This window comes from Antedon mediterranea, chromosome 7 (assembly GCF_964355755.1).
Source record: "Antedon mediterranea chromosome 7, ecAntMedi1.1, whole genome shotgun sequence".
NCBI classification, from domain to species: domain Eukaryota; kingdom Metazoa; phylum Echinodermata; class Crinoidea; order Comatulida; family Antedonidae; genus Antedon; species Antedon mediterranea.
Genome location: NC_092676.1, coordinates 16,810,558 through 16,835,788, shown reverse-complemented (window position 1 = coordinate 16,835,788; position 25,231 = coordinate 16,810,558). Strand labels below are relative to the sequence as shown.

Sequence of the window (25,231 nt, the reverse complement as noted above, 5' to 3'; positions counted from 1 at the left end):
GTTACAGTGTGTTCAAGACGTTTTAAGCATCGCTGCATTTAGTCAAGGAGTTATTATGTTAAATATGAATTGAATTTGCCATGGTATACGTATTGTTAAGTACGTAATCGATGCCATGCAATTTACGCAAAATTGAATTGTCTGAATGACGGATCACACGCCGATGACTGATATTTCTGTTCAGATAAATATTATTTATATTTCTGGTCGATATTCGGGAGATAGTTTTGTGGCCTCCACTTGTCGTGAACCGGATATAATTAGTCTTAAGGTATTTAATTATATTCTTTCTGTTCACCGTGTACATCGATCGTATACGCGTTCATTATGTGAATTGTGGCATCGTTGATATAATATTCACGTGATAGTAATACACAGAGGCGCTACGGATTGTTTTTGAATAAGCAATTCTGATTAAATATTCGAATATCTTTTTTAACCAGCCAGGTATGGATGTTGGGGCTATACGTAACATTTATTACACGACGATTAATGTCAATACAGAGCAAACAGGTAGGGCTATGTTTTATTTTTATGGATAGCTTAGACATACGTATCTCATTCCAGATGATTTCCTTATATTATTACCTCAATTTTCAATACGATCATGGAGGAACGATTAGATAGTGAGTATATAGGCCTACGCTTAGGTAGGCCAGTTTCCAGATTTATGAATTATAGACAAAATAACATAAATAGAATAATATCCACTTTTTTGTCTGTATTTTACATTTATTAACAACGTACGGAAGTAATACCATGCAAGCGTGTACGTTTTTGGGTGTATTATTAAAACATAATGCAGTTTATTTCCGTGTATTGCTCGAATATAAAAGCGAGGAAACTATTATTATCAGATTGTAGCAAGGATACACCAACAAGCAATGTTTTGAATTTCAATTTGTTAATTTACGTTAACGATTTCATAATTTGGTAAAGGTTCGTCTTCAGATATATTGTATATAAATATCTTACACCGAATAAATACAATTCTAGATGTAAATTGAACATAAATAAATGACATACAGAACATATTATTTATATTTAAACAAGATATTATCATAAACACACTCAAAGGTTATAATAATATTTAAATGTTTACCGATATTTTTTTTAAACAAACGCGATCAACGCATTATTCTGACAAAGGTTACCTCAACACCTTGAAACAAAAAGACGACAATTTTGAATAAATTATACACAATGAAGAACGACTAAAAGCAATTAGTAGCCAGCTTTAATGAATTACGTGTCAATTTGCATTCTTGTCATGAATTTTATTTGTGGTATATTGTTCATTATTGTTTGCAAATAATCTAAATATAGTATCACCACCAGACGACATTTGGTATTAAATTTGATTTATTATTATCATTGTCTTATTATTATCTACCAACAAGTATAATTATTGGTAATTAATTTTAACAGAATCTGCCAATACATTGTTCCTACTTAATAAACACGTCAGACCTCTCACACCACCCCTTCCCCTCATACAATTTATTCTTTGAGATAGGCCTATAATGTAAATAAAAGCAAACTTATTCACATGTGCTTTCGAGACATGCGCACAAGTACTTAGTCATTGCGCATATCAAAGAGACCAACACAACGCTAGTATACTATTCATATTAAAGGAGTGAATATCAAACAATAAACACCGTGTTTTTAGTCGCGTGGAAGCGACTTTATAGTTCACTATGTCGGTCGGTCGGTCTGTCTGTCGGTCTGTCTGTCTGTCTGTCGGTCCGGTATCACTATGCGTTTTATCGCTTTATGACCTTATCTTGATATCAGTTTAATCTAGCTAAGTCAATTTTTCACAGAATATTCCTTATGGCCAGGAATCGATGTGGTTATGTTTTCACGGTGCGCAATAAAAAATTACGCGGTCTACGCACGATTTAACGAAATCACGTTTGTAATCATATCTTAACAACCATGAATCACAATTAAATAAAATTTGGTACTCATAAATTTCAGGGCATAAATCATCATATGGCAATACAATTACGTGCGTAGCGCATGTAACGCATGCGTACGCGCGCTTAACATTTTCAAAATTTATTTTCGATGAAATAAGAGTACGTTTCAGGCAATTTTAAGCGTTTACAAAATTGCCATGAGTGCGCAGATTTTTGCGCGCGCACTGCAATGTTATTGCGCACTCTTTTTGCCCGATTTCTGTTTTCTTGACTTACTTTTCAACTCGAAATTACGTTATACGAGCACGTCAAAAGTGACAGGCTACGCACGTGTAAATTAAAAAAATATAAATGTTTTTAAACATTTCAACATTTTTAAACATGTTCAGTAATTTCGGTCAGTATAGTTCACTATGTCGGTCGGTCCGTCTGTCTGTCGGTCTGTCTGTCTGTCGGTCTGTTTGTCTGTCGGTCCGTGTAATAAATTACCATTCCCTAACATATAGAGTAACATAGTATTTACATGAACATTCTAGAATAAGATGTTTTGATTTAATAAACCATGTATAATTAATAAGAACAATCAAGAACATTCCAGAAGTGCTATTAATAGAAACTGTAATCATGTAATAATGAGAAGTATAAAGAATGATCTAGAAGGATAGGAGCATCTTGTATATAAAGGGTTGTAAACTATTGTAAGGTTGTTGGATTAGAGGTTGGATTAGAGGTTGGATGTTATATTGTAAAGTTATTGTGAAGCTGTTGTTTAAAGTGCTTACTGGATTGTTAAAAGTTGAAGTTGATTGAAATTAAAGCTTTGTTTTGAGTTATTTTACAACTTTGTGGATTTTGTGTGTATACTTTTATGTCACAAGGGAGTTCCTAAAGTATTTTCAACCGCTCGGAAACATACGTGAGAGGAGTTCGTGACATAATTTGGTGGCAGCGGTGTTCAGCCTAATTTGGTGGCAGCGGTTATTTCGATCTACTGTTCGACTTAACTGTGTATTTATCTACGGTTGTGATATTTTGTGGTAGCAGTTTGATCTACTGTATTTTGCCATAGATTGGTGGCTGTTTTAGGATCAACTGTACTTCTATTGATATTTTGAGGAAGCGGTACTTACGATACGGTGATATTTTACGGAAGCCGTAGTGCTACGTTTTGTTTAATCGTAAGTACACAAACATTGTTTTAAGAACAGTACATTATTTATTTGGAACAGTAGACTTGTGAACGTCTCGGTAACTACGATTAACTAGTAACAAGACCCTCATCCAGATTTAAAATATGGCTGATAAACAATCAACAACAAGATCCGGTAGAGAATACAGCGGCGGCGATGAATCTGATTCTGAGGTAGAATCGGTTCAGTCATTACAACCTGAACAACAGGCAGAAGAGTCTGTACCAACCAGTGGACATAACCCTACAGGGGCTGACTCATCTTCAAAAGATGTTTTGTTGTTGATGCAGCAACAAATACAACAGCAGAATCTAATGATGCAGCAACAAATGCAACAACAGAATCTTATGATGCAGCAGATGATGGAACAACGCAAAGAAGATATGGAAAAACAAGAACGTTTACGTAGGGACGATATAGAGAAACAGCAAGCATTGGTAATGGCGTTAATGGATAAGCAAAAGGACAGTGAGGAGAAACGATTAAAAGATATAATGAGATTGAAGGAAGTTCAGATTGCAAAACTTTCTGATAGTGATGATATTGAAAATTATCTCACTACGTTTGAACGAATTGCTAACACCTATGAGTGGCGAAAAGAACACTGGGTAGTAAAACTGATACCACATTTGACAGGCAAAGCAAGAGCAGCCTATGCATCACTACCAGTGACAGAAAGTAACCAGTACGACATAGTGAAGAAAGCAATATTACAAAGGTATGACATAACTGAAGAGACATATAGACAAAGGTTTAGGTCAATTAAAAAGAAAAGTGAAGAAAGTTATAGAGAAATGTATGTTAGGTTGAAAGACTTATTTACTAAGTGGGCTAGGCCTGCTGATAAAAGCAAAGATGATTTAGCTGAAATTGTTATTTTAGAGCAATTGATAGATATTATGCCCACAGGGGTACAAATTTGGGTTAAAGAACATAAACCAGATTCTGGATTAAATGCTGCAGAATTAGCAGATAATTATTTTCAAGCTAGAAAAGGTATCGATTTTGAGAAAAAGTTTCAAAATAGAAAACACGAAAATAGAAACAACCAGGAGAAAACAGTGAAAGGCACTCCTGAAGTTGACAGTAAGGGTAATAATAATCCCCCTGATAACTTTCATAAATCACAATCTGACGCTAGACAACCTCTCGTTTGTAGACGGTGCAAAAAAGTAGGCCACATAGAACGATTTTGTCGAAGTAAGGATGGCTTTTTGTCGACAAAGACAGATACTGTTTCAAAACCATGTACACCTTACATTTGTAGAGGCCTAGTTGAAGGATGTGATTGTGAAATTTTGATAGACTCTGGATGTGATATGACACTTGTTCATTCTGATTTAGTAGCGGCTAAGAAAATTAATCGCGCGGAGCAAGCTAAAATTACATGCAGGTGCGTCCATGACCATGTCCAAGCCTATCCTACTGCATTCGTCAATATTAAGATTAATAACGAAGACCATAATTTGTTGGTTGGCGTTTGCAGCGATTTACCAAGAGATGTAATTCTTGGTAGGGACTTTCCTAAATTTGGAGACTTATTAGGGAAGAGGGATAAGAATCATGATAGGCATAGTTTTGTTGCCACTAGAGATCATGCTAGAAAAGAAAAACTAAGAGAGGAAAACGAATTAAAGTCGGAAAAAGCTTCTGGGGTTATTTCACATCAGTTAGATGATGTGGTTAATTTTCAAGAAGAATTTGGACATTTAGATGGCCAACTACTCAGTAACAACCCTCCCAAGGAAAAAGTTCATAAAACCAGAAGTGAGAAACGAAAAGTTAGGAAAGAGTTTGCAAAAACAAAGGAAGCTCAATCTAGCCAAGATAATGAATTAGACATTTTAGATATTGGCAGAGATAAAATTAAGGATTATCAGGTTAAGGATAGAACTTTAATTTCACTTCGAGAACAGATGTTAGTACAGAAGGATGATGACACTATAAAGATAGTCTGTAAGGATGGAATTTTATTTAGGCAGGTTTTCACTAAACACCAAACAGAACCAATAGAGCAATTAGTAGTTCCATACCCTTGCCGTAATAGTGTATTGAAAGTCTCACATGATATTCCTTTGGCAGGTCATTTAGGTAGGAAAAAGACATTAGATAGGATAAAGCAGAGATTCTTTTGGCCTGGTATTAGAAAGGATGTGACCGAATATTGTAACACTTGTGAAAATTGTCAGAAAACTTCAAAGTATAAAACTAAATTGAAGGCCCAGATGATTCCTATGCCAATAATTAGTGAACCATTCCGACAAATTGACATGAATATTGTTGGTTCATTATTAGTTTTCATTAATAATTATGTTGTATGTTATTATGGTGTAATTAAGTTTTATAGACTAGGAGTGGGTTAAATTTTGCCACGTCCGTGTATACTTGCCCCTCAAAACTCCAAGAAAGAGTTTTGAGCTCAGAAAGAGGGGGGAGTGTAATAAATTACCATTCCCTAACATATAGAGTAACATAGTATTTACATGAACATTCTAGAATAAGATGTTTTGATTTAATAAACCATGTATAATTAATAAGAACAATCAAGAACATTCCAGAAGTGCTATTAATAGAAACTGTAATCATGTAATAATGAGAAGTATAAAGAATGATCTAGAAGGATAGGAGCATCTTGTATATAAAGGGTTGTAAACTATTGTAAGGTTGTTGGATTAGAGGTTGGATTAGAGGTTGGATGTTATATTGTAAAGTTATTGTGAAGCTGTTGTTTAAAGTGCTTACTGGATTGTTAAAAGTTGAAGTTGATTGAAATTAAAGCTTTGTTTTGAGTTATTTTACAACTTTGTGGATTTTGTGTGTATACTTTTATGTCACAAGGGAGTTCCTAAAGTATTTTCAACCGCTCGGAAACATACGTGAGAGGAGTTCGTGACAGTCCGGTATCACTATGCATTGTAGCACGCGACTTAATAGCTGTTGGCCTTGTTATATATGGTTCCAAATCATAAATTTTACGTACCCCACTTCTGAATGATGATAAATTAGTCCCGTTGGCCAGGGAGTGCGTTGGCGATACCAAGGCAATCTAACAGGATGCTGAGCTCGCCTTGCCAATAATAGGAACTTGTAACAGTCTTTTGATCTTGGGATTGGCTGCGGCAAATGCATACTAGTTACTGTACGATAAAACTCTGTCTACAGAGTATGTAATGTGCCAAAATATGGTAATGATAATAATGCCAAAAACATGGTAGTGATATGACATTATCATGTCCATATATCAGCACATCACATTTTGTTTGTAACATAAAGTTTAAAAGTGTAGACAGAGCTTTAGTATCAAATATCATTTTTCTCCGGTTTCTGTTTAGGGTGGAACTGATCATGTCGCAAACAAACATAACACATTTGATCTTAATCCTATCGTTAGATTGCTTTGGTGATACAAAGTTGTTGACAATGAAATTGAGGATGATTCTTTTTTAACATGGATTGAAAGTTTCCACTGAATTGGTGTTTTTAAACCATATACCAAGTCCCTTAATACTGGTTTGTTTCGCCGTAACACGTTGTCTCAAATTAGTGATCTCTAGTCAAAATGTTCAGATTATTGTAAATAAATCGTAATTTGATTATAACATTTGCTGACCAATTATTTTATTTGTCGTTTTCAATCAACAATTATTCTTCTATTTTTATAACATATTTTAAATACATACATACTTAAATACCTCTATTCATAATTTTCAAGCTATACAACCCACGTGTAGTTTAATTGGCCACTTAAATCCAATATCATCCGTGAAAATGATTTCCTTGACACGTGATAAATGAATAACATTTTGCCTGCATCATTACTGTTAACCTTTAAACAAAGGATGACATAAAATATTTATTAATTCTGGAATAGTTTCGTGTACAAAATGATTTTTTTTAATTTTTGAATTACTACACTATTTTATTTCTAAAATGATAAAGACAATCACGTATTATTCGAAAATGAAATAATTATGTAGTTTATATTCTACCTGCTGACGGCATAGAGACACTTACTGTACTAAAAACCACCTTGTGATTTCTAACGGTAGGCCTAAAGATAAAGAATTGTGATAGTCGTGATACTGTAATGTTCAATTGACAAAATCTACAAAATTAACGCCATTTACGATACTCTTGATGAATACAATAAACAGTACTAGTGTCCTTCCTTTTGGACACTCTTATTCATTGGACATCCTATTAGGATTTTCCATGAACAATAACAATAAAAGGCAAATTATCGTCACACCGATTTGTTGGTCCTAAAGAGGTACACTAATAATAATATCCTGGATTTATATAGCGCCTAATGTGAAACCTCTAAGCACTGAACATTATTATCACAGTCATATTTTTGGATCAAACACGTATGGACACACACTTTCATAATGCAGCTAGTAATAATCAGCGCAAAGTTGTGTCTTGATCTAACTGGGTTTCCATTTATACATCTGGATGAACAGAAGCAAACGTAAGTAAAGTATTTTGCCTAAAGATACAAGCAATGAAGTCTGTCTTTTTATTTAACCAAGAGGGATCAATTTCACATATCATATACTGTTGTGACGTACGCAAGGCAGAAAACGGGTTTGAACACGTCTACGATACCATGCTTACGTTGTCGGTTCCTACAATGCACTGCGTCGATATGTTGCGTCTACGTACTTGCGTTACGTCCTATCGGAAAACCAAGGTTTAAGCGTGGTTCCCACTAGCGACGCAACGCAAGGACGTAACGCAACTCAAGTGAATTGACCAATCACAAGCGATGGCTTATTCGCTTGTGATTGCTGTCTGTCTATAACTTCGCTGGTCATTGGTTAAAACGCTTGCGTTGCGTTTACGTCCTTGCGTTACGTTCTAGTGGGAACCAAGCTTAACAATCACAACAATAACGGGGGTTTCCCTATAATTATTCTACGTATTAGAACTACATGTACCAACATTTACATACTTAAATTACCTATTTTTACAATGGTATACTTATCCTCCCTCGAAAACTTTAAAGCGTGGTTCCCACTAGCGACGCGACACAAGGACGTAACGCAACGCAAGTGAATTGACCAATCACAAGCGATGGCTTATTCGCTTGTGATTGCTAACTGTATATATAACTTCCCTTGTCATTGGTTAAAACGCTTGCGTTGCGTTTACGTCCTTGCGTTACGTTCTAGTGGGAACCAAGCCTAATGTCTTTATATTATTATTTGTTATTACTATCAAACGTCAAGAAGAACCCCACTGTATTAAATTTGCATCTAATTATTGTAATAGAAAAGCCTAACGTATAATTTATGCTATGAACTTCCCTTAAACACGGTTTTAAATTTATACATTAAAGCTATTCATTCATATATTAAACACGGGCTGATACAATGAGAATACATGATACATGCCTTGCAGATTACAATGACAAACCTGTAGATTCCAGTGACCAAATGCTGGTTTGATTTGATTGGTAGAATTGGCTAATTCTGAAGAAAAAATAATATATTATTTTAAAATGTTATGGAATGGTTATGAAGAATGTTTTAAGCCTCAGAATGAACCGCACAACTTGTAAGCCATTGGCATTAGGTATGCTCTTGTTGGATGTTGCTTTTAGAAGTATTGTTTGATAAAGAAAGGTTTTAATTTTAATAACTTCCTTTATGAAACTAAGCTCGGTGGGTCCCGGAAACAAGCATATTCAGTGATAAATTTATAAATAATAAAAACGAAACCTAAACCGATTTTAAAACAGGCTAACGAAAAAAATGCACACACTGTATAAAAGCTAGGGTTTCGAGCAAAAGTCAATATGTGTGTGAGGAAATCCCTAAATGCTTAAAGAACTTAGCTTACATAATATATTTTTCGTCAAGTCACTTTATAGCCTGATTTGATCTATTCCTGTAAATAGAATAGATATATTCCAGTATACGAAAATATAATTTATACTTTATGACATATGAAGGTGATTCCGTCTCATAAAAGACGAATCCTCGTCTCTTTTATTTCCCTGAACATTACAATTTGTATTCTTTTTCTTCGTTTCAAATAATTTTCTAATATCCATTTATATTAATTGTCATTCTGATCCCTACGTTCCGTATTCGTGTTTAGATTACAATATACATTATAAAAGACTGTTAATAAATCAAGATTCTAGTGACGTATTGTATATGCATGTAACTTTGGTAAGAAAATCAGATTATTGATTTTCAGTCATATAAAGCCTAATAAAAATAGTAATTTAAAACTAAAAATTCTCTACCATGTTTATTAAAATAAGGATCAGGCATCTGAAGAAGTGCTAGGCTACACTTCCGATCGTGTTATGATTGCCATGTATTTATGTTTCATTATAATATTATGGTCCCCCAGCCCTGAACATTTTTTTTTTTTTTGCATTTTTGAATGCCATTTGAAGCGGCTCAGTTATAGTCATTGCCATTCTAACGAGGCTTCATTCAAATAGTAGTTGGTTAAATTAACCATTTGTTTTGTTTTGGGGAATTTTAAATCATTATGTTTGTTGGTTTTTTTCTACGGAAATAAATTACTTTATTAAAACTGCTAAGGCCTATTCAAAATCTTCATGTTCATGTTTTTGGGGGACAATAAAATTTTTTTATAAAATACGAGATATTTACTATTACTTATTTGTGGAGTATAGTATGTGAGATCAAGCAGCTTACTCTAAAACAACTTGAATTGATTGTAACCAATATAGCACTATTTTTCAACATCTGTGCATGATAATAGACAATGATCAATAATGTATTCTTTAAATAGGAAGAGATAATGAAATGCATAGTGAAATATAAGTGTAACAATATCAAATTGTATCTCATATTGATTTCCTAGACCGCTTACCAAGATATAGAATATGAGGTAAAGTTTACAATATTGATTACAATTTGATCATGGCAACTATTTACTGCAATGTGTCTGTATACTCCAAATAATAGACATTGTATTGATTTATTGGTCTGTATGTTTGCTATATTTAGTGCACGCTAGTTTTAAGACCTGCGGTTGAATGCATTGATGCATTGGTGTCTGTATAGATTGTAATGACAAAGCATCGCTGCATTACGGCACGTAATGTGTGACCATTTAAAAAAGAAACTCGTTATAAAACTGTGAAGGGGACTGGTCCAAAATAAAGTCCCCAATAACTTTAAATCAGTCGTGAATCACAGCCAATTCTTGTACGGTATCAGTCGATTGCGACGTGTTAGACTCCTGCAGTAACGCGTCTGGTGACGACAACAGGCCCATACCATAACTCATAAATATCAAACTTAACAAAACCCTCTTAATAATATCTCACTATACTACAGTATACATCATATCATATATGACGAAGATTGTTGTCAAAAGACGCGATACTGCAGGATGTTTCGTGATACCGCTCGTGTAATTCCATACATATTCTAATTTTCATCATGTCGTAGATGTTTGTTAATGGGACTTGTTATACACAGTAATAGTCGTACAATTCTTGGAACACATTTACATTTATTGAGCACGAAACATATATAAACAGTAGCTAGCGTTATACATGTATTGTATACATACATATAATGTAATTAACTTTTTAATTTTTTTCGTGCTAAAAGTCCATTAAAATGTGAGTAACGTGGGCCTAAGAACACATAATTATGTTCATAAATTAAAAAAAAATAACACAGTTATGGTAATAATATTAAGAATGAAACTAGTAAACGTGAAAACATACGCTCTTCACTTAGACTAATCAATTCAAAATGTCTAAGAAAATGTCCACAACAAACTGGTAATAGTCATTAGAATATCAACCAACGTAATTGCATAGTTTTGGGAATTAAGTATACATTTATGCTAAATATATTCTTCAGGCGTTCATTTGTTATATAGTGTCGAACGAAAAGTCGAATGATTAAGGGACTTGGATTATCTGCTGTAAACTGACTGATTACATTAACAAAATACTGCTATTTCGAATCGATACATTGTAACCGTTATAGATCATACTGTATATGCCATAAAGCGGTGACTGCCTTCTTTAAGACGTTCGCATTTATAATTAAAACTTGTAAACAGATACTATCAACCTTTGAGTAAAGTGAAGAGCAATCTGATGAATATTATCATATTATCATTAACTTCAAAATCTGTCGGTGAAGATCAAAATCAGTGTAGGCTATAATATTTACAAAATACAATAATAACGTATTTGAAAGGAGAGGGTGGTGAGAAATATATTATTTAACCATTATTTACTTTACTATTTCTTCAATTTTTTTTCAGAATGTATCTAGGTAAATTCTGTAAGTTATATGTGCTTAATGCATCACAGTGAATGTGACGCCGTTTCATATTGCATTTATCTTAATCTATCCGTATCGCATTGTTTGCCTAAAAAAACAAAAAAAAAAAAACCCCAGATAATTTTCATTTCAATTAATTTCAATTGAAAAGCTTAGTGGTTTTTAACTTAATAGTAATCATTTTCAAAATGCTTCACATATAATTCTGCTTGTAAATAATAGGCCTAAACAAATTATAAATCAAATCTCAAAAGTGGCTGATGATTGTTTGTTGGTTTTGTAACCGGCTAACTAGTGGTTGTTGTTGGGTAGAAATATCCAAACATCACGTAATGGAATTCGAGATCAAAATGTGTAATACATTACCACGAATGAAATGTAAATGGAAACATTAGCTTCGTTATGTCAACTCAACAAATGTCACAATATTATAATGGGATCATTTTGCATTTAGGTAAGACGTTTTATATCATCTAGATTTTTACAGAAAAGAACTTAAAACAATATCACGTGATATTAAAGAAAAGTCTATCCTTTCTTTTTCATATTTTTCTTGTTTTTATATTTTTAAATGTATTTTTAACTGTATCGGCCTATTGAATTTTTATTTTATGTAATTAAGTTCTTCTGGGGCCCCAGACTTTCATTTTACGGTGACTCTGTTGCTTTTGGATTAAACATAGGGAAAATATTTAAAAGGAGTATTGTATGTTGTCACGATATTTCTTAAGTATAGGCATAAACATTCCATTTTTCTTCAAATCCATAGAAAACATTATTAACAACAGTTAATCCACAAACTAAACATGAGTTGACTTAAGTAAAGTAACAAAAGCTCGTTCCATTCTACAAAACTTAGATAATAATCATTTTCAAAATGTACTAATGGATTTACGCTTAACTTATACCAACTTTCTCATGAAATAAAAATATGTGTAAATACAACATAATATATTATTAAATTATTAATATAATTTAGAATATGTGTTTATTAATGTGTAAATTACTATATTATTTTAATAATCTTTGTCTACAAAATCTACACACACGTGGACCCCATAGCATCAGTACCATTTATACATTAGGTCTAGGGTAAACATAATGCAGGCCAGACTATTGTATTACGTATCTTCAAATTACAATAAATATAAAGTTCGAATTTAGCCTAGTCAACAAATTAAATAATTATCGAATTTCATTGTGTCGTCTTCCTTTACAATTATCGTTTTCATGTGCAGGTTCTTTTTATCAGAGAATTTTAAATCATCAGCTTATAATTATAGACCACCGTCCTATAGCCTTAAAGGCCTCATTTTTCAAACATGATACGCCTATTTTATCAATAAATAATGTATTTAAGATTTTAAAAAGAAGAAGAAGAATTTCTATCGGAATCAAGACCACTAACCAACATCCTTGACCACACCATATTACTTATTGACATTTATATTATTGCGCTTTTCTAAAGATCAAAGCAAGTAAAAAACGTATTTTGGAAAAAGTTTGTTTAAGATGTTTGTCTCACAAAGCATGAAGATGATGAAGATGAATTAAATCAAACTTTGAATAGGAAATTTTTTAGTTTTGTAGATAAAGTTATTCACTTTCAATTAATTGTTTTAAGGGGACAAATATCTTTAATTGATTGTGAGATGGCTTGGGTTACTAACATGGACAATGTCCCAAAAAGTTTAGACAATGTTGCCATGACAATTATATTGGCCCTTAACCTAATGGTGCACAATATTATGGTCAATAACATTTCATCTCACCAAAAGGATCCCTTCATGTCGTATAGCTGCCACAAAATGCCTTGGCTTAATGTGTCCTCCTCCTCACACAATTATATTTATCAATACATTTTTAAATATTCTGTATATTCTTTTTTATTATTATTTATTATATTATGTAAAACAATAAACTTAAAACTTGAAACTAATGGGCTGGGGGTGAACCAGCCTTCCGAAAGATGAACGGGGTTAAAGTGCACGCCCACATGGGTCATAGTTCATAATCGGAAATAATCATAAGTATATCATTTCGAATGTTGAAGTAATCCTTGCTTGACGAGACTAATTCTACTACAGTACCAACAAAGAATCGCAAGTGATTCGATACATGAAATTCATCCCAACCCAAACAATATAAATCATAATAATATATAGTGCTTCTTCACCAAAATTTGATATGATTGCAGCTGCAGTGTAATCAGTTTCGCTGATTTTCTGTTATGCAAATTAATGACAGATCTACGACAACGTGCAGAGTGCCATTATATCTGAATATTTATCATTTTAATGTCTAAGAATTCATTCCATATATCATATCTATTAACGCCCAATTTCAGGATGATAAATGTGTGATGCTATCGTGGAAAAAAACATATACAGTATTACTATACTTGGAAATATTTGATTTTAAACTGCGCAGCAGTGTAAAATAAACATAAAAAAAACGTGTAAAGTCTGGTTCATAATAGGAACCAATGCAAGCGAAATATATCGTAGCAAGCGACAGTTCGGATAATCTATCGCTTGTGATTGGTCAAATTACATACGTTACTCTTACGTATTTTCTTTGAATCAGAATGGGAACGATCAGTGCATAGTATGTATAGCTGTAGCTGTGAAACAATATAGTAGAATAACAATGTGAATTTGTTAAAAACTTTCAGAAAATAGTCGGACGAACTAACGTAAAGGAAATAAAATATTTAAATACAATTTTGACTTGTATTTTCGTGACATTTTCTGGATAAATCCGCAGTCTTATTTTTTGTCTGAATCTTTGACGTTTGTTATACCCAGAGTGAAATATTTTTCATTTTTTCATTGTTTATACATAATTGTATGTATTGGTTAAATATGTGGATTATAAATGTCTGGCATTTATTGTTTATGTTTTACTACAGAGTTAATTGTGTTTGATTTAACATAGACATACATTGAGACTTACTTTTTTATATTTTGTAAAATTTCCTTTCATCAATATTATTATTAGTCTAGTAATCATTGTTAATTTTTTTACAGATCTAGCATAAATTGATATAAATAATGGAAACTGTTGGAAAACGAATAGTTCCTGGAATTTCTGAGCCGGAATGTGATCAAAGTAAAGATCTAACAAATGAATCTTGTATACACGTTTTATCCAAAGATGATACAACGGGACTTCCACATGAAGGAATCGACGTTTACTGTTCACCGCGAATTCGTCGAAAACATATTGCCAACGTTGATGGGACTGGAACTAACGAAGATTTTGATTGGTTATCAGTTGATACTGGCTCAACATCTTTACACATGAAAAAATGTAAAAGTAACCAAGACATAAATTCTGAAGCATTACTGAAGGAGAGAAGACGAAAAGCTCATTCAATGTTGTTACTAAAAGATAGTGATAATCTAGCTCTGCATAATTCATGCTGTAATCTTCTTATTGGAAGATCCGATCAAAAACGTTTAACAAGTCCAGAATTAGCAGCAGTAAGATCTGCAGACCAAAGCAAGTCTTGCAATGACCTAACGAAAGCGTTTGAAAGGTCTTGGGGAAGGAATTTACGAAAGAGCAATTGTACGAGCAGTGTTTCATTGAACTCTCGCCCATCTTCTCCTGGTACGTTAAGAAGTAGTAAAATTAGTTTATTATCAGCAAATGGAGAATCTTATGACGATATCTATAATCAAGCTTTTAATTCAACTTTTGTTTCGGGAAGTACAGAACAACTTGTCGAAGATAGACATCAAAGAAATCAATTTGTCAGGGATTGGCTGGAAAAGACTGAAACTGAAACGTTTGGTATTGAAGAACAATAGACATTTAGTCGAATATAATAAATAGGATTTTGCTTTTATTTCTTTCACATTTAACGGCAAGCATTTTGCCAATTATAGGATGGATACACTATTTCATATTTATACTAAGTCTCATTTTGAGGCTTAGTTAGTGGAGCCGAAAGATTCGTGTGTTCCCGAAAATCAGGGAAGAGTGACATTTCATTCTTCCCTGGTTTTTATTATAACATTTGACAACTATGTAATAAACATCATACTAGTTCCATGATTTGTGGATAGCGTGCGTGCTTGTAGTAATTTCTATACGAATAATTATTAATTACAAAATATATAAGTTGAAAAAGTTTCAACATAATTGAACAGAAAATGTGAATTTTCTTGTTACATTGTACAATTTAAAAAGAAATAATGATAATTAGAACGTCTATCAGTCAAACAAAATTGTTGTTTATTTATGAATGTTAAATCTGAAAATAATAATCAATTGTTTCAGGTAGAATGTAAACAATTAACCTTTACTAAATGTATTTTCAATCTATATTTTATGACAAACGTCCGTTAAATGAACTCTTTAACTCGTCTTATACTTTTGAATAATGAGCATAATGATTAACTGACTATAATTGTGTACTTTAACTTCAGTGTATTAGTTTGAGCATGCGCATTTATATTATACCAGAATAATTATCATCAATCGTCAGTTTAAGGAAGTTGCGTAGGCGGACATAAAAGAATAACGTTGTAATCGTTATGAATTTAACAATACTTGATTATTCACTACTTTAAAATGATTGCCAAACAGTAAAATATAATAATACAGAATAAATGTACACTAACCATATCGTAAACCGCAATCATTGGAATGAAATTGACTGAAAAAAGATGGTCGCTTGGTGAAAATTGCCGATTAGAGATCAGCTCAGTATTATTATGTTTAATTTTTTTAAAGCTTTTATTTATTTATATTTATTTGATTTGAAGTTATATATTATTTATTTTTTATTTACTTTAGAATATATATTTTTGACGAGAATTATATTACAAACCTATTTAGAAAAAGTCATTATGTTATATGGTGCTATTTGTAAGTTTTTGTCTAGGAATTCCAAGAAAAAAAACATGTGCCCTTCGTTTTAGTAGACGACAACAATTCGTACATTGGAGAGTTCGCGCGAAATAACCAGGCCTGTATATTAATCATTTATTATATTTTTTGAGTTTTAAAATTACTTTAAATAACCCAACCTCTACAGAAAATTGGTATAACCAAATGTAGGTTGTCCTCTATAGCATGAATATATGAAATATTTAGGTTTAAAGAAATGTCCCCCACTAGTGGAATGGTTTTTATTCCAGGTATTCATGAATGTATAATTGATTAATGTATAAAGTTTACCATGTTAATTATGCTGTTCTTTTTTATTATAAGAATAACAACATCAAGCATAACAAGTGCTCGAATCATCAACAGGGTAAAAAGAGCCATTCATTATATGTTTGATGATCCTCGGATAACCCTTTTCTGTTAACATTATTTTACTTAAACAACAACATTCAATATGTATATAATATATAATTTATAGAATTCACGTTTTCATTTTAGTTTTTTTTATAACTGACGTTACTGTTGGTAGGCTATTATATTATTTTTTTTGCTAAAATGACTACAACATTCCACATCAAAATTTACATTAACTAAGTAATAACTTCTTTAAAGCTACTAGTTTGTTATACAATTTATAGAATTCGGGTTTTCATTATATTTTTTATAACTGACCTTAATGTTGGTAGGCTATTATATTATTTTCTGGCTAAAGTGATTACAACACTCAAATCAAAATTTACATTTACAAAGTAATAACTTCTTTAAAGTTACTAGTGTACATTAATTATAGCCAAGTCAAAACAGTATAAATAATAAATAAACTGCGCATAGTTGTGTGAAAGTTGATATTATAAAACGTTTTTACAACTTGTTATACTCTTATATGTCGGGTCATTGTGTAGTTTTATTTTATTGTTTATCAAGTGAGTTTGGAAAGAGTATGTTCTGATCGGGCAATGGTTTGGATACAACCGTATTGGTTTTCATCATGAAACTTCAACGTAGGGTTTTTGCTAAAACAAAACATTTCTCTGTTATTGTGGTATTAGAATCGGTTTTCTATTAGTATACGTCAATGGATGGTTTTGATTGAATTATAAATTTAATAAACAAAACATTATTATGATTTAAAAAAATAACATGGCTTGTTTTCATTTAAACCTAAAATCATCAGTATTATAAAGATTTCATAACTACGTTCTAATGTGCTAATTTAATATAATATAGTAGGCCTACAGTACATAGTATTGAAGGCAGTCATCAATCACCAATTATAAACATACAATGTTTTCGCGGACATATACAACGTACTCGTAGAAACGTACAACGTACTCGCAGAAAAATACAACGTACTCGCAGAAAAGAACAAGAGAATAAATGCACATAAACTTACAACGTATTCGCTGAAACAAAAACAAATATTTGGGGAGGCATATAGGGTTCACCTGCACGCTATAGCAATCTAAGTTAACATTGTTTTTTTGCTGTTGGTCGAAACAAATTGTGATGCTTGGTCAGTACAGGGCCAAATGGTATATATGGTCAAAGTTAAGACTTGGTGTAACTAGGTAACTACTGGGTGTATTGAATATTTTTTGTGACAAACTACTAAGAAGACTAATAAATCTATTCACTCTAATGGGAAACTTTTGCTAAAAGTGAAAACCCCCTTTCTGACCACTGGTTAAGAAATTGGCTAGAATATCTAAGCAACCACTGGTCAGAAATTGATAATTGGCTTCAAATTATTAAAGCAAATATAAATATATACTTTGCAAGTACTTTGAGACTAAAATTATTACTTCCTGACTAGTGGTTGCTGACATGTTGGTGGTTTCACAGTCATTTTTGCCAAACTTTAAATACATTAAACCAGGTCATTTCTTGTCTTAAATGTGCGTTGTATTAAGGTTAATTATGATAAAAAGAGAAAAAAAAATCACTACCTAAGTAGCTCGCGTCGAAAGTTATCTCGTAGAGGTTTCTAGGCCTGGCTTAGTCGGGCTTAGTTGTGTAGGCCTAGCTGGTAAAGAGCGGTAACGTACGAACATGTTACGCCAGCTATAGGCCTAGCCTGACGTTGTCGCCTTGCTGAATTAATTGTCTTTCCTGGCAGAATCCTTTAATATGTAAGCCTAGCCATGGAGCCTCCATAGCCTAGAAATGATAATATTAAACCTGTATAATCACAATTTATTCTAACATTATGTGTGAGTTTTTAATTAATTTCATTTAATATGTACATTGTTGTTGGATGTCAAAAAAATAAATTTCAGAAACATAAGCAACATATAATATATAATATATTATAACTTTTTTATTTACTTTGTTAAAAATAATGCTATCCGCCCAACAATTTCAGAGATTTGAAAAGTGTGCTCTAATAAAAAAATGTGCCGGCTATTATGTCAAAGGTAAAAATTAGGGGTTTATTGACAGTTTTATGATTTTTATTACACTATAACAAATATAAACATATACTTTGCGAGTGATTTGAGACCACAATTGTCACTTTCTGACCAGTGGTTGCCGAGATATTCATATAGCCAATTTCTTGACCAGTGGTCAGTAAAAAGGGGTTTCCGTCTACTTTGAGCAAAAGTTGTCCATTAGAGTGAATGAAAAAAAAATCAATAAAGTCAGTAGTTACCAAGTTACGCCAAGTCTAACTTTGACCATATTGACCTAATTGACCCATGTTTTATCGACCAACAGCACACAATTGATAGAAGGAAGCAGAAAAACATGGTTAGCATAGTTTTCTAGAGGATGCAGGTAAACCTTTTCTGGCTTCCCAACTAAACAAGACATATTTCTTATAAAAAAACGCCGCTCGACTTTTTGACTAACAACTTGAATCATTGTTCTTTCTTCAGATAAAATGGTTTATTATTTCAATTATTGTTGTTTAACAATCAGTAATAAATATTTTGTGTAAACATAGTCTGGCTCACTGTACAGAACAAAATATAATCATAAACTAAACTACAGTATATGTAGGCCTAAATATTTCAGGGTAGGAGCATGGACCTATCTAATTTATTGGCCCATGGTAGGAGAATTAATTACTCCCTAATTTGACCCGGCCCACATGTATATAGGCGTGGGAAAAGAATATTATTTACCACCTCCGCCAACAGTCGATCGCTTGTGTTAGCAGGATTACTGAACAAGGCCAAATACATGACTGCAGTACCGTGCTCTAGTTAGTGTTTACCGACCAACCGACCGACATAGTGAGCTGTAGAGTCAGGTTGCACGCAGCTAAAAAGTCACTGCAAGATCTTTACCAAAATGAATATACAGATAGATGTTTGGTCAAGAACCACTCCAATAACTTTTGGAGGTAATTCGGACCAGGGTATAAATTCTGCTAGTGTTAAAGATAGAAGAAAATTCTCAAAAGCCGGCGAGCAGTTTTAAAGTAGCAAGTACTCTTGCAGCTTCTCGAGAACTACTTAATGTCCAAAAAAAACTTCATTTTTGTACAAGAGGAAAGAGTTTTAATTTTTGATTTGTAGGCCTAATTTTATAATATAATTTGATTTAATTTACAGGTTTTTTTTATACGAGTAGTATTAAAAAACCTATTTCTTTTCAAATTTACCCGTTTGCTTTTGTCGTTTGTCAACTGAAACTATTGTTACTTGAAAGGCTGGACGCAATATTCCCGGATCCACCGGTAGGTGGCGCTGTACACGACTAAAGCTTTTAAGAGTGGGGTTGGTGAGCATCATGCCAAAATACGCAAATTGCTTTGCCAAAATACGCAAATCATGCCAAAATACGCAAATCTGCTTTCCCAAAATCCGCAAATCATGCCAAAATACGCAAATTAAGGGCGCTATGCTTTGCCAAAATGGCATGATTTGTGTATTTTGGCAAAGCATAGCGCCCTCAATTTGCGTATTTTGGCATTTTTTTGAGTATTTTGGCAAAGCATAGCGCCCTCAATTTGCGTATTTTGGCAAGGAGGAACACACTCAATACTTTCGTAGGGAGAAATCATGTAATAGGGAGTTTTCTTACAAATACGATAACGAAAACTGATACGTCACGCACACGTATTCGTTTTTTTATTTTTATTTTTTATTTTATTGTATGTCTTTAGGCAATGTGGCCAAGGATTACCAATAGTGAATTAATCACTGTCCTATCAGATAGGTGGTAATCCCCCTGATACAGGGGCTATTGTGTGAACCAGTTCACCGGGGTAACCCCTACTCTTTTTCGAATAATGAACTGGGTTTCTTTAAAGTACACACAGGTTATAACTGTGTACACTGGACCTACGGTTTATAGTCCTTATCCGAGAAGACCCTGTTTCTGTTTCGCATGGCAACGAAATATTGAGGGCGCCGTCCAAAATATGACTGGGGTAAATTTGAGCGAAGCGCAGGTACGACGTGTTACTTGGTGCTTGGCTGCCTAGGCCTCTAGCGTAACATCAAAGGGAGCGAGGACTTTTAAAAACTGCTATTTATCAAAATTGGCCTGGCATTTTAGTAAACTACTTTAGTAAATTACTTTAAATAAAAGTATAATTATATTATAATCATGAATAATTCCTGATTCAATTACAAAATGTGCAAAATAGATCAAAAACTATACCCGTTTTGTAGTTACGAATAATGACTGGTGATATTCGTCAACACGAATACGCTTTACGAATATGAAATGGGGATCAGCTCAAAAGTTTCACAAATGTGTGACGTATCCGTTTTCGTTATCGTATTCTAGGTCCCTATTGGCCTAAAATAGGAAGGTTTCGCAATCTTATGAATACGATAACGAAAACGGATACGTCACGCACACGTATTCGTTTTTCATAAGCCAGTAAAAATCTGTTTCGCATGGCAACGAAATATTGAGGGCGCCGTCCAAAATATGACTGCGGTAAATTTGAGCGAAGCGCAGGTACGTGTTGCTTGGTGCTTGGCTGCCTAGGCCTCTAGCGTAACATCAAAGGGAGTGAGGACTTTAAAAACTGCTATTTATCAAAATCGACATGGCATTTTAGTAAATTACTTTAGTAAATTACTTTAAATAAAAGTATAATTATATTATAATCATGAATCATTCCTGATTCAATTGCAAAATGTGCAAAATAGATCAAAAACTATACTCGTTTTGTAGTTACGAATATGACTGGTGATATTCGTCAACACGAATACGCTTTACGAATATGAAATGGGAATCAGCTCAAAAGTTTCACAAATGTGTGACACGTATCCGTTTTCATTATCGTATTCGTAAGGTTGCGAAACCTCCCTAATGCCTCAGATATGTATGTTGTAGCAAACACTTTGACATTGTAGCGCATGGAACGCCTTAGAATGGATTGGAAACGCTGAAAAACATACGAAACAGTATATATCTGAGACAAAAAGTGAATTTTATGATTTTATTTAAATAACCCGTGACGTCACAAAGAACTTTATATTCGGCATGTCTTCGGAAGCAACGTCTTCGGAAGCCTTGGGATGTTTGGAAATGTCACCAAACAAAGTTCAAAGTTCAAGAAAAGATGTAAACACTGTTCTGATTGGTCGGTTAAAATGCTTACGTATAATGTATGTTTTATTCATTCATATACAAAGTAACACCCAATTGAATCGACGAGCTGGATGGCTCAGTGGGCTTATATTGAGGCGATATCGATTCTCTACTCTTGACAATTGTTTTAACTATTTTTTTTAGTTTGAGAGAGATTATTTATAGGATTAAGTTTTTAATATTTAGGACGAGTTTTATTATTGATGTTTTTCATCAAGACAAGTTTATATTTGATAAAACTAATCCATCAGACAGATAGATGCACTATTAAACTAAACAACGATGTCACATACATGGCCAATGTGAGTACAGACACTATCCCAACATTTGCTTCCAACATCAAAATCAGTAGCTGAGAGGATACATTCCCCGTATGGGTAATGCATCCTCTCACCACCAGAATCCTTTATAACCTACAGTCATCCTCCAAGCATAAACATAACAAAAAGGTATGTGATACATCAAAACAGTTCAAGTAGATTGAAATCCCTTCACTATGCCTTCAAAAAACACTGCATGTAGCCAAAGTAATTGTAGCTGGTCATTTTGCTAACACCTTCATCTTGTAATTATTGTGCAGCGGCACAACATCTATAAATGTACAGGTAGCCCTTTTCATCTGGCCAAACGCAACACATTGCATCTATCTTTAGTTCCATATGCCGCATATGCCAAATTCGCATACACATGGTTGTAGTGAATTTAGCCTAATCGCACATAGCTAGCATTAAGAAACACAAATAAAAAAAAATATTTTTTCCCGGTGAAATCTTATGATGTTACAGTAGGCTGAGGTTATATTCAAGTATTTCAAACGCCCTCTAGATAAAACGGTTTTATTCACGTCACGTATACTACTATATTAGTTAGCTTTGTAAGTATTCAGCGGAACAATTTGGTTTTTAATTCCAGATTGAAACACAGTTTCTGCATAGTTTATCTTAAGACATGCAAAACATGCATTCTAATTTAATCAAGGTTACCACCTCCATCTTTCAAAACTTATAATGTTCGCTCCTCCATCTTCACCCTAGCGATTATGCCTAGCCTAGTGGATAAACTACACAACACTAAACTACTAACTTCCTACAACAAAAATGTACATCCATGCGTGCAGTTGATGCGTAAGCTTTTTTTCTAATACCCATTATAAAATGGAAATTTTTTCTATATTTTATTTATTTATTCTTTATATTGGGTAACCCCTTCAGTAAAAAAAAAATCCATACACAAATCACAATCTCAGTAAAATTTTAAAAACATTTGAAACAAACCAACGAAACAAATACAAAAACTATAAAACAAAGAAAAAAATACCCACTCACTCCCATTTCGTTGTCATTTTATGCGAATTCTTTTTAGCAACTACGTTGTGGATTTTTGTGGTCGTCTTTTTTATCGAATACGGTAAGTTAAGTTGTACGTTCTTTTTTTTTCTGTGAATACGTTGTATGTTTCTGCGAGTACGTTGTATTTTTCTACGAGTACTCGTATATGTCCGCGATTACATTGTATTTTTGGCGGTTATTGCCCTCCAAATGATAGTCTGCTATTATCATTGTTGTTATAGCAGGCTGCATTGGACCTAGACGACAACGGAACTGATTGAATATGGTGAAATTATAGGCGGCCTACTGATTGCATATGGTGTTCCGTGGTGGAATTATAGGCGGCCTACTGATTGGATATGGTGTTCCGTGCTGGAATTAAAGGCGGCCTACTGGTTGGATGGTGTTCCGTGGAGAAATTATAGGCGGCCTACTGATTGGATATGGTGTTCGGTGGTGGAATTATAGGCGGCCTACTGATTGGCTGGTATTCCGTGGTGGAATTATAGGTGGCCTACTGATTGGATATGGTGTTCCGTGGTGGAATTGTAGGCGGCCTACTGATTGTGGCCTCACTTCCCCCTAAACAGTACTATCCTACCCCTCGACTCCGCCAATCAGTCTGTTGAAGCAGGTGATGGCCCTTTTGAGGACCTACCAAACCTCTTCTTAATTAGTCAAAATATCACAAGGCAATGTTAGCAATAATAAACTTTTTTTCACCCAAATCGTCTATTACAGTGACAAGCTCGACAATGTACATGTTTTAAACAAGAAATCTTCTACAAAGCGTATCATCATGTAGGCCTACTGTACATAAGTCTACTCCGGGCCATTGTCCTAACCTTGCTTCTCAGCAACGTCCACCACCTAACAGCTAGACACATACCAGGGACAATTAATGTAGTGTGTGACGCTCTTTTTCGCTTTCTAATGACACAAAAAAACTACTAGTAAGAAACAAAATGCGGCCACACTCTGCAATCATTTCCCACTATCTTCTACCGCAAAACTTTGGGCCTTTGAACGAACTTTGTACTAGAGAGTATGCATAATCATATTCGTCTTAGACTGCATGTAATCGCTATATAAGGTTTAATCTGTGAAAGCATTTAAAAGAAGCTAATTTCACTTGATTCTGGTAGGTATGGATGTCAACATTTACCTCCCAAAATATTGAGCTCCTATGGAGGGGTGTGGAACGATCAATTGAACTCTGAACCTTCTGCTTGAAATATGCAGATATTAAACAAATTATTATATTTCAAACACTATCAAAATGAAGCGAAATAACAGATCACGTAGTCATGGCCTACATTATTAAATCAATCTGGCCAAGACAGTTATTAATTAATGTTACAAAATAAAAACAAATGTAAGTATTTCAATGCCATGTACTTACACAATAAAACATTCAAGACGTTCATTCAAATTATTATGTACGTTGTGTTTGTGTGTGGCATACTATTTTCTGGTTGTTTTTTGTTGTAATTGTAAGTTACTGTAATGGATTTTACATTTTGCATTTGACTAGTTTGAACAATTAAAATTCCTCCTCGAAGGGAAGTTCCCCTAAAGTTTGAAATTTAATTTGATTTTGTACCCCGTGGTTCCAAACTCCAAACCTTGTAGTTCCGTATCATAACTCTCACCAGGGAAAGTGTTTAAAATGTCTTCATGATCACGTATTATTCAATTCCAGGGCCAAAAAGCATACAAATCAGTTGACTTCTGGGTATTAACTCATATTCAAACTATCATATCATATCTATAGTAGGCTCTATAACACTGACTCTAAATAAATAACGACAGGCAAGCATGATTCAACATTGAATCATGGCTTTCCTCTCGTTGTTTAGAGTCAGTTTTATACTATGTTATTTAGGCCTAAACATAATCAGTGAATTATGTAACATGCTTACATTATTCTTATCCGTTTAGAGTAGTAACTAAATTGATAAATACGCGAAGTTTGTAATTGAATGAGAAAAAAAATAAAAAAAGAAGAAGAAAGGAAGAAATGGTGTCATGAAAAA

General features: G+C 33.4%; 1 protein-coding gene across 2 annotated transcripts; it reads left to right on the top strand.

Annotated features, from left to right (window-relative positions):
- The first annotated feature begins 215 nt into the window (after nt 1–215).
- LOC140054346 (uncharacterized) lies at nt 216–17,414 on the top strand. 2 transcript variants are annotated; one of them, XM_072099299.1, is made up of 3 exons: nt 216–271; nt 444–513; nt 14,442–17,414. In XM_072099299.1, the coding sequence occupies exon 3, from the start codon at nt 14,466–14,468 to the stop codon at nt 15,225–15,227; it is 762 nt and encodes a 253-aa protein (XP_071955400.1). In that variant the 5' UTR covers nt 216–271; nt 444–513; nt 14,442–14,465; the 3' UTR covers nt 15,228–17,414. The 2 variants fall into 2 exon arrangements, with proteins under 2 accessions (XP_071955400.1, XP_071955399.1); XM_072099298.1 differs by lacking the exon at nt 216–271 and having other exon boundaries at nt 280–513.
- Nucleotides 17,415–25,231: the final 7,817 nt, after the last annotated feature.

What these genes read in the sequence shown, in the direction of transcription:
- LOC140054346 (XM_072099299.1), top strand. Translation starts at nt 14,466, where the DNA reads ATGGAAACTGTTGGAAAACGAATAGTTCCTGGAATTTCTGAGCCGGAA.